Source organism: Wasmannia auropunctata, unplaced genomic scaffold (assembly GCF_000956235.1).
Source record: "Wasmannia auropunctata unplaced genomic scaffold, wasmannia.A_1.0 LD335690.1, whole genome shotgun sequence".
Classification (NCBI taxonomy): Eukaryota; Metazoa; Arthropoda; class Insecta; order Hymenoptera; family Formicidae; genus Wasmannia; species Wasmannia auropunctata.
In genome coordinates this window covers 168855-180439 of record NW_012027200.1, presented here as the reverse complement: position 1 = coordinate 180439, position 11585 = coordinate 168855, and the positions used below count along the sequence as shown (strand labels likewise).

Genomic DNA, 11585 nt, shown 5'->3' with positions numbered 1-11585 from the left:
CTTCTTCCGAGACACATATCGTCTCGCCATTTACTGGCGCAAATCTTCATCTCTTCGTTAATAAACGTAGATCTATAAACACAACTGTGACTAACTAATATATTTCTTATTTTATTGCATAATGCCCTAAAAACTCAATCATGGCTGGTTGTCTTCGGTGGACGAACGGAATCATTATTATCTCGGTACCGCGCTGTCAATACGGTACCGACGAATAATGACCGTCTCGCCCACGTAAATCCAGGTGTAACAAAGCTAAAGGAAAACAATATCTCATATTTATCACTTATAATACGAGTAACAACAAAATATTCTAATCAAAATTAACAACGATGTTAAATACAGCGGTTAATAGCGGTGTCGATTGACAATAATCGGTGCACTAATTAGAAAAGCGTAACGTTAGAGAATATACATGTACGGTGTGAGGGGTATAGTAGTGCCGCAATCCAAAGCGATGCAAAAACTTTCTTGCGCGTGCGATTTAATAAGCCTCGGCGAATGCCCGACCAATATGGCTCTTGGGCGGGCACGATCGCCGCGACTTGACTTCGGGGGGTGGCGGAAGGGAGAGAAAGGTTTCGGGATTATATAAGCCGACGTTTCTTTTTCTTCTCCTCTCGCAAGCTTGTGCTATTGTAGTTTCCTCGTCTCGGAGGCGAAGTCAGTTTAAATCGTTCAATCGAGTTTAACAAGGCCCGAGCTGCTACCTATGGCTGCGGTGGCAACTCGGATGCGATGTGTATAAAATATATATATATGTAGACTTTTATATCTGTATATACATACACATGTGAGTTTATAGATACGTATACATCTCTGTATCTAAACAACGATCGCTAAATAAACTATATAATATATGTGTCGCGCGTGCGACGACGCGCCCCTGCGCGCGAGGGATGAAGTGTTAGGAGGTGGGGGAGAGGGGGATGGAGAACGCAGGTCGCGGCGGTCGCCTCGCGACCGCAAGATTCTAACGACTTTCTATCACGACGATTTCGAAATTCTTAATTCCTATGCCCGGCCGTTCTTTTTTTTTGTTCATCGGCCAGTTCGCGGGGCTACAATGCGAGACACGTAATTATTGTACCTACAAGTGTGATATATCGGCGTCCCCCGCCGCCCGCGCCGGGACAATACGACCCCTTCGTCTCCCGACCAAACGAAGTTTGCGGCGGGAATGCGCGACGCAGGTATCCTTGGATATCCGTCGAAGACGCGCAAATTTTTACTAATATTTTGTGCTTATATTGTATGGTTAATTGCCACATATGAAAGAAGTTTTTTTTATTAAGAAACAAATCGATAAATCGCAGCAGACTGATACGCTGATTTGATAATAAAAAAATTTTGAAGAACAATTTAGTGAACTAAGAAAAATTAAACAAACTAAATAATTTGCTGAAATTAATTTACTAAATTAAGTTAATTCAGTAAATAATAAATAAGTAATAATAAATAAGAGAAAGAATCAACTCTAAATGTATGATTAATCCTTTGACTATGGCGGAGCGTATCGCACGGCTCCGCGAAATTTAAAAGCGCAAACGCATTTCTTTTGATGAAATAAATGCAGATCAAAACAATTTAGAGCATTCACTGACAACACGTATGTCCATAATCGGGACGTTTTGAAGACGATTTTGGACATGTGTGCTGTCTGAGTTTCTACTGAATAATGGCAAGATTCGACATAGAAAAAAGTTATTACAGTGGTATTTTGTCTCAAAAGACTTTTCAGAGGGAAGTCACTTTAATGCCGTATCAGATTAAAGATTGAAACTGGATTGGAATTTGATTAATCAAAGCAAAGTTCACTAAACTTGAGATTGATTTTCTTTCTTCTGATTAATTAAATCCCAATCTAATCTTAATCTCAATATTTAATCTAATATGGGCACAATGGAGTCTTTCGCTTGAAAGAATAGATTTGAAACGGGAAGTCATTATAGTGGCGCGTAGTAGCCAAAGAGTTGAGATACTTGTATATATGTTAGTCATAAGAAGAAAGGATGTTATAAATATACAATTAAAACAACCTTTTTTAATTATTTAAATTATTTAACTTAATTGAAGCAACTTTCTTAAAATGTAGTCTTTCAGAAAGTTACCTGCAAACTGCTCGACTCTGGAGGACGTTTACGTATCTGAGAACATCCGTCGGATACCTACGTTATATCGATCAATTCTACTGGCCCTGGCTAATACTATTAGATAAATGACGAACGGTCCTATCTCAATGAAGGCGGTGCATCGTGAACGAAGGGGAGATACGCGCGTCGCGCGATATTGTGAGAATTAGGAGACGATTTATCGTCCCCGTTACGTCGCGCGATAACGCATAAGTGTGGAAGCAGATAGACAAATAGAGTCACGAGCATACCGGCGCACGTTAGGGTTTGAACACTCGTTAAGTGTTCGACGTTATGATCTCAAACTACTGGAAATTGCGACTGATTCTCGCAAAATTGTCGCTCCACTGTCAGGCCCACACGACGCGTTTATTCGCGAATCGACCCGTATTTATGACACATATTTACGATCCTACGTTGAGTTGAACTTAATCTAATACGTTGCGATATAATCTATCATATAATTCCTCATATTATAATCGGCAATGCATATTTTTGAGATTTCTATAAATTCCTCTAAGTATAAAAATCTTTAATTAGCCGATTAGATTGAGAATAACAAAATTGAGAATAAAATATTTGACCATTTCTGAGAAATGGTTTGGACTGTAAAGGGTTATAAATCCTTTGCAGTTTCTATACAAACAAAAACTCTTGTAAAAAAAATCATTTGGCACAATAATCCTCCATGTATTTTAAATAACTGAAATGGTGTAAATAAAAATAAACTAATTTTAGGTTGGTCAGAAAGTCTTTTCGTATTTTAAGTCATCCTTTTTGCACATAAAATATGAAAAGATTTTCTGATCAACCTGATAAGTATAGTGGAAAGATAAACGCTTCTAAATTTTTTTTAAATACTCCAAATGATTAAATTAAACATTATGTTTTAAATAATACTGATAACAATTAATCACAATTAATTGAGGTAAAATACTAATGAATACTAATTCATCAAAATTATTATTTCAATGAATTAGTATTATAATTATTATTATTTTAAACTTATACATTCGTATTAAGCATATATAAAGTAAATATTACGGTTGTTTAATTTTCAAACGCAATATGTTTTTACATTCAATGTTTAAAACCGAAAAGCATGTCTGACTACCTAAACTATTGATACGGGATTACACAATTGATATATTGTATGTGTCCACGTGATAATATTATAAAATTCGGTTTTAATGTGATAAAATCCGTGTAATATTCGACAAACAGGTCGTGCGGAGCCAGTCAGTAAACAAATAATGTAAAATAATAAACTATCAAGATGGCTGAAAGTTATAGTTAAATTTTCTAGAGAATTTTCATTAAAGAAATCGCATCATACACTCGCGGATCTTTAATGGATATGTAAGGAAATAATCGATGACTAGAAGATTATGAGTGTGAACCCAGTGATTGAAAATTGTATCTATATAAAAAACGCCATCGTTCTCCGTGCTACGATGGTGATTCGACACAGGACTGAGCGGGATATCGTTATGAAGCGTATTCACACCGGCAATAGAGACCTGATAAATTCCTTAACATTTTACCGGTGATATTATAATTTGCGTATAGTCCACACAGCATTTACCGTCCGCGGGCTTACGGCGAAGCCCTGGAGGGCTGGTCAAACGGAAATATATATATAATTCTAAATCCACCGTCTAAAACATCGACGCCGATTAACCGTGATCAACTCACAATTCCCTCCCACCGTTCTATTTTATAGACAATAACAACGTGGCGTCCCAGCGAGGGAATCGTCAATCGCAATTCGAAATTAATCGGTATCGCGCAATCATCTCCTACAAGATATCTTAACGTTATAATCTCTCTTCTATAACATCTTTATATGAAGTGAACGTTTTCTTTTTATACGCGATTGCATAACTCTTGCATCGGTCTAAAATAAACGGTATTATTAAACAACAAAGTCCGTTTCGAACTCGATACCGCGAAACGACTCGGGGAATCTTTTACGCAGGAAGGGGGAGGAGGGGGATTGTTTTTTTTTTACTGAAGATAAACGGGTTCTCGGTTAATTGCCTCAAAGCGGGTCCATTAGTCGCCGCGCTCCTTAGAAAAATACCGAGTCGGTTTATTACAAAGGTCGAGACTATACTAAATTAGACTCTTTGCGTAAATGATTCTCCTAGGTTTAAAGCTGTCGTCCAAAGGTAGGTAGGATCGTAGAGTGGCTCTCTCGTTTGCGACAAACATTGTCCGTTAGAAGAAGCGTGAACATCAGTGCTTGTGTTCGCCAAGGTATCTCACCAATCTCTCATGCGACTTGTCGTGTTCCGTGACGCGCGTTGTTAAATATTTACAGGATACAGGGGTTATCGCTAGGGGAGGCCCGTCCGAGGGAAGGCATGGCTGACGACGTTATGTCGGTGTTACGTCGCGACGACATCCACTCTCTTCTCCGGGTTTCTTTCTTTCTATCATCGGTATCCGCGCGACACTTTTCGCGATGGAACACACGCGGAACGGGGGATAGCCTGCCTTTTCGGTTCCGTTCTCGGCGATGAAGAAACAAAGTGAGCCGACGCGCGAACGTCGAGTCGCGCGGGATCTCGACCGTGACCCGAGGAGAAGAGATCACACGTCGTCAATCAAGTCGGTACCCTCGAGATTCAAGTGGGAGTGCGCTCGAGTGTCCGTAGTGTATCGGTCCGTGATAAGAGACTGATCCTCGTCTTGTTCGATCGGTGGATTTTTGTTACTTGCCGCCGTGGGACCTTGCTCGGCGTTCGTGCTCTAGCAGAGGTATACTTGGAACCGGGCACCGTGCAAAATCACAACCGCACTGTCCTAGACTGGCTCGGGAGGCGGATCGTTCCCCTTGACACCCTCTCTAGATTGAATCATTACCTCCGTCTGTTCCTTAGTTAACTCGTGATCCTTGGTAATTTCGAAGTCCTGCTCGGCCAGGAAACTTCGACGTATCGCGCCGTTCGCCACCGAGGACAGATCGTTCCTCTGATGCTGCGTGTCCCGCCACGGTGTCGTCAGGATCTTCAACCTCTGCGTTGAAAAATTTGACGCATATGTATATCGCGTTATCTTCTCACGGAAAGAGAGCTAATTATTATAAATATAATTCAAATAATTTGATAAAATTAATTTAGCAACGTTCAATCAATCCTTAATTATCTTTTCAGTAAACTTATCCGCTAAGAAACTCAAGTGTATATAATATGTTTTTATTTTGTAATGTATAATTATTTTAGATTTAATTGTATAAATTATATTCGATCAAGAAGACAAAGTTTCCTTTTTTCTTCTATTAATATTTTTTCTAATAATAAATACAATTGCAGTTTTATGTGGTTTCATTGATTTTTATATTAGATAAATTAAGTAAAATACTTACTTGAACAAAGGATCCGGGTGTGCTGCTGATTTTGTAGATCGCCATACCTGGGATCATGATGATGGAAGAGCATGCGATTAGCCAGCCTAATATATTTGCCCAAACCGGATAAGTGTAATCTTCGTATGATAATGGTTCGTATCCCATTAAACCATAGACGATGATAAACTGTAAGCATCAAATAAAAAACAAATGTATATGTAATAAATACGATGACTATTATTATTTGAATGCTAAATTAATTCAGTATTAGAGCAATCACTCATCAAAAAGAATCCGGATTTTGATTTTTGAAATTAAATTTTGATTGAGAAAATATATTCTATTGTAATAAAAGTATATAATACAACAACAAATAAGATTTAAAAATAAAACTTGGTTCTTAAAATAAAGGTTGTTGGGCAAGAAGTTTAACTCCTCATATAAATTATGAAACTGAGCGAAAATGAAACAAAATAAAATAAAAATTGAAATTAAATCAGGAGAAAATCAAGATTGCCTCATAGAATTATTTTTCTTTAAACTTGTTATAATTATTATAAATATTATTATTATCACCTTTATTGAAAGAAATAAAAATCAATTTTTTTTACAAAAATTGTTAGAAGTGTAAATTCTTTTTTAAATGGTATTGTTATACTTCTTGAGCCACCTAATACGATTTACACTGACTATATTATGACGTACCATAAGGAAAAGAGGTGCTGCGAATTTCCAGCATACACGCCAGTAGATGCCGGGTTTGAATCCGATCATGTCCTTGATATCGGCGCAAAATCGGTCCGTTCCATAGATCCAACTGACCGCGATTGTTTCTGCCAGTACGGCGAACAGCATCGAGTACCCGGCCGCGTATCGATCCAACAAGTGGAAAAAGTAAAACCCGCCCTATATTGAAAAGCAATAGCCTTCTGTTTATATAATGCAAGGCACGCGCATTAGAAATCACGTACCGTTTTGCATAAATTTAACACAATCTACAACAATACAAAAGTGTAATATGTTGTTTTAATAAATTGAGACTTTATTGCAGGAAATATTACAAAGACATCTAAGAGTAATTTTAAAGATTAAAACTTATTAAATATAGTTTTCCAAGATACGTATTTTTTATATGTTCTTGTATCGAAAGTTTTTATCAGACTAGAAATTATCAAACTGATATTTACGGTATCAATAATTAAAACAATTAGGGTATGTACCTGTGAGCAAGAAGCAAGTCCGACCAGAAAGTATAGAGTGAACAAGCACGCCACGAAGATCTCACGATTATTGCCGATTATTGGAAACTCGTCGCTAAGTGCCGTTATAATTGCCTCCGAGCCTCCGAACTATAAAATCACATTAATTTCTAATAATCTTAACTATTCATATAAGCGAGGAGTTCCATCGCTTAAAAAAAAAAAAGATATCTTCGACATATTATATTTAATGACAATAGGTATATCAAATGGCAGTTTTACAGGAAGAAAAGTGAATGAAACAATTTTCAATAAAATAAAACATGTAAAAAAATATTATTACTGTTGAAGTAATTCGTATATGCGGTAAACAGTTTATTTTAAAATAAAAACTCACCGAGCTGTCTAAACCGAGTGTGAGCAGCATCATGAAGAAGATGAGCGCCCAGAATGTCGAACCGGGCATCGTAGCGATGGCCGCCGGATAGACGATGAAGACCAGACCGGGTCCTTCTGTGGCGACATCCTGGATGGACTTGCCGCTGGCGTGCGCCATGTAGCCGAGCACCGAGAATATGACGAATCCTGCGACGAAGGACGTTGCGCTGTTGATCAAGCTCGTCAGCAGGGCGTCTCTGCGGAGAACACGAATGTCAGGATATGGGATGAAAACGAAGAGTAACGAACGACCTTCAGATTCCTTCAGTTGTATCGAAAGAGCCGCCGAGTGTAAACCAAAAATTTTTGAAAGTTTCCAATGAAACTATAGCTGCCTTTTGTACTCACATTTTAATATTTTCTGATACATATAGGTTTTCGTATTAAATTCGACTATTAGTTAGGCATTGCGGGCGAATCAGATGCGCGAAAGAAAAGCAAGTGCTATTAAAAAAAAAAAGAAGAAGATCTGGCATTCTTACTTGTAAACATTGTTGTGATATTTGTTGTAGCTCGCGTAGGCCAGCAACACTCCGAATCCCGGTCCTAGAGAGAAAAATACCTGCGTCGCCGCGTCCACCCATACCTGGAAGAAGATGGAAAGAATATCCTCGTAAAAGCGATAGAACACGTTCCTAATAAGATTCTCATTCTCAATTCTCATAAAATAAAAATACTATCAGTATTTTAAGGCTGGTATTACATTCGACAAAGTATTTCAAGCCTGTTGATTGGCTGCAAGAAAAAGAAGTTGTTGGATCCCATAGTCATAATCAATAGGCTTGAAATCTTTATCGTACGGCTCATGTAATAGTTTTATACTCTTAGAATCCACGCATGTTAAGAAATTTCAATTTTCCATTGTTTCAAGTATCTATAAACTACTTATTAGTAATTTTCACGAACAATTTTTGTTGCGTCAAACATATTAATCACTATATATTTACTATAACGAACAATACATAGAGCTGGAAGAAAAATTGTACAAATCAATTGCGAATTTACGAAAAAAAAGATTTCCCGGAAAGAAGAGAGAGAGAGAGAACAGGGGAGAAGAAGGGCATCGGTCAATACATCAACCTGATTCTTCTCGTAAATCCTGTACGGATTAGCGGTGATCAACAAATCCACTTTCTCACTGATATATAAATCCCACTTTAGCGACGACGGCGGTAAGCGGCTAAAGTCGCCGCCGTCCTCAGCGACGGAATGCATTCCGCACGCGAAGCACGAGGGTCGGCGCGCGTTCTAACGTTCTAGCGCGTGCTCTACCAAACTCTAATGTTCATTATGACAGCTACACAGAGTTTCCATTTTCACCGTCGTCAGTTAACCCTGCACGTTCCTCCTACCCTATTTTTCCCATAGCTCGGTCACCATACCCGGCCACCTTTCTACCCCCCACGCTCCCCCATTCGCTTCCGCTCTCGAACCCGTACTCGCGATCCTACAAACGCATTAACTCCCAAAGTTTTCTCTTTTTGTCACTGGCCGCGGGGATACGTCACGGCTTATAATAATCCAGGTCAACGGCAATAAAACAATCGCGAGCGCGCCCGATACTTTCCTCTTTCTTTTACAATTTTATTAAAAAATAAACCCCGCGTATTGTGAGCGAAAAATATTTTTCAATGTCTCGTGGGAAGAGTGATGTTTTCTTTATTATGATACGCTTATTATAAATAGCTCCAGTATTTTATATACTTCATTTTTTATTGTCAATCACGAGATTTAATTATGCAATAGAATTATAAATTATTTCAAATTATTAATTGGGTAGCAGCTTATTAATTTTTATTAATCACAATCTTGATTATTAACATTATTTTATTTATTACAAATTGCTTTAAGTTATTTTAAGGGGCGGATGGATTTTAAGAAAATATTTAAGTCCATAAAAAACAGATATTAAACACACAATAAACGGATTAAAAATTCGTTTCTTAAAAGTTATGCAAAATATTTCGAGCACTGTACACGCATGCAAAACATTACACATACCTCTGCCTTTGTGATAACGGCGAAATTTGGACTGAGATAATAACGGATCCCCTCCATACTGCCCGGTAGAGTGACACCTCTTATCAACAAAATGAGCAGGACTGCGTAAGGGAAAAGAGCAGTAAACCAGACTACCTATAACACAAAAGAATCGCTCGTTGTATTATAGTTCCATTCTCACACGATCTAAAATATTCTATACATATATATGATTCTCGTAGATAAGCGCTTGATAGAACTCTTTAATATAAATGTACGGCGCTATTGTGGATCTTAAGTGAAAAGATGTCTTTTGGAGACTCACTCTCATTCGTCTTTAGGATCTTGAATCACTGACGAGGCACTTAGCTTACCTTGCCGGAAGTCGAGATGCCCTTCCACAGGGAAAAGTAGCAGACCAGATAGACCACGAGCAAGCATAGCGCGATATCCCACTTAATGGCACCAAGATCGTGTAAGCCCTCGCTTCGGTGTAGCTCCAGAATAGCGCGACTTAGAAGAAAAATGTTTTATAGTTCAGATATTGCGTGGAGATATTGTGTAAATAATTTGGGTAAAGAAAAAAATTTATATTTAATATACCTTTCTTTCTAATATAATTTTTAATATAATTATATTTAATTCTATACAACGGACACGTAACGTTTGAATTTTTAAGAATTGCGACAAAAATCTAAAATATGTATATATATTTAATGTCTTAATAATTTTAGAGTTTCTGCACACAATATATTTTCATATTATTTCTATGTTATGATAATATACTATTGTTTTATTAAAACAAAGTTTAAATTACGAAGATAAATATTTCAATATCTAAGATATTGCCATCCAATATTAATTCTTCAAGTGTCATTCAAAATTATCAATATTTTAAATTATACATAAATATCTTTTGCGTTTTGCTAAAAACTAAAATTATCTGGAAATCTTAATCGTTTGCTATAATCATATACAAATATTAAGTATTAATATTTAACGTTCAAGATAATTTAACGTTATTTAACGTTCAAGATAATTTAACGTTATTTAACGATATTTAACGTTAAAGATAATTTTGTTTTCAAAGTGTCACTCACTTGAAGTATTCATGCGCAGCGCTCGTATGATTATCCGCCGTACTCTGAGCAGCGACATCCGATCCTAGATCGACCAGAAGCCGGGTGGCGTTTCCAAAATTCTCACTTATGTCGCTGGTCATATCCTCGAGCGCGTACGAGACGTTCGCGTCGAATTCACGGCACAGCGGCGTGTTCCAGTCGTTGTCGCAGGAGGTCCACGGCAGCATCGTGGCGAACGAGGCGAAGAAATAACGAAGTGACCAGGCGATGATGACGTTATAGTAGAAATCAACGTAAAACGCGATTAGGACGACCGCGTATCCGATACCTAATCAAGAACAAACGCGTTTTTTCATGCCAAACGTTCCATCGCATAGTGATCGAAGGCTATCTTCATACAATTAGAAAATTAAAGCATTTCAGTTTCTGTATTTTCAAAGTTTGCATGTGATTATCAATGATCGCATAAAAAATGATTCAAATAATAAAAAAAGATTTATATTTAATATAAACCTTTCTTTCTAATATAATTTTTAATATCATTATATTTAATTTCATGATGGACATGCTAATGTTTAATTCTTAAGAATTGCGATCAAATAAACTCGACTATTTTTGTCGAATTTATTAATGCTGATCTATTTTTTTATCTAAAAGCAAATTAAGCGAAATAATATCGAATAAATATATAATCAAGAATTTTCATTTTTATTGCAAAAATTTTATTTCCCAAAAATTGTCTAATTTTATTAATCCATTATTTGTTGCAGCTTCCTCATTGACAATCCGCGCGCGCGCGTGTGTGTGTGTGTGTTAAATTGATCTCAGAAGTGCAAGGATCAATTATCACTAAACAAATTAGCACGATAATCGTGTAGGTGCGAGAGAAATCGGAACAACGCGGCAGAAACGTTAGAAATGCACCGTTCTTCCTGTGCCAATATTGTTTCTTGCGGCGCGTATACATCGTACACCTATGCAAATGATTGACCTTCTCTACTGTGGTATGCGAGATCGCATATATAGGTACGTACATACGTACCTATATATGCGATCTCGCATACCACAGTAGAGAAGGTCAATCATTTGCACGTAGATACGTTTATCATGCGACGCAGAATTGCGACGACGGATGATCTTGATCGATCATACGGCGATCAGCGGCGGACGGGCGGGTGAAATTGTGGCTGTGGAAATGAAGTTGGAAATCGGCGGAAATGGAGGCTCTTTACGCGGAGAGCACCGGTCGTGTCTCTCACATCCCACTGTGATTCCCTCGGATTTATACGCGTCGCATAAAGCAACCGCGGCCACGTATTACGAGAGAGATCTGCGAGGCAAGAAAGCACACATACACACACATACACACACACACACACACACACACACACACACACACACA

General features: G+C 37.6%; 1 protein-coding gene across 3 annotated transcripts in view; it reads right to left on the bottom strand.

Annotated features, from left to right (window-relative positions):
• Positions 1-91: 91 nt before the first annotated feature.
• The window catches only part of LOC105456410 (sodium-dependent noradrenaline transporter), a 30332-nt gene continuing 18838 nt past the window's right edge, over positions 92-11585 (bottom strand). For all 3 annotated transcript variants that reach the window (XM_011700406.1, XM_011700407.1, XM_011700405.1), the window contains exons 4-12: positions 10202-10511; positions 9476-9614; positions 9123-9257; positions 7604-7707; positions 7081-7318; positions 6705-6833; positions 6190-6390; positions 5503-5670; positions 92-5153 (exon numbers count right to left, since the gene is read on the bottom strand). In XM_011700406.1, the coding sequence (XP_011698708.1) occupies positions 4941-5153; positions 5503-5670; positions 6190-6390; positions 6705-6833; positions 7081-7318; positions 7604-7707; positions 9123-9257; positions 9476-9614; positions 10202-10511 (1637 nt within the window). In that variant the 3' untranslated portion in view covers positions 92-4940. The remainder of the gene's footprint in view (positions 5154-5502; positions 5671-6189; positions 6391-6704; positions 6834-7080; positions 7319-7603; positions 7708-9122; positions 9258-9475; positions 9615-10201; positions 10512-11585) is intronic.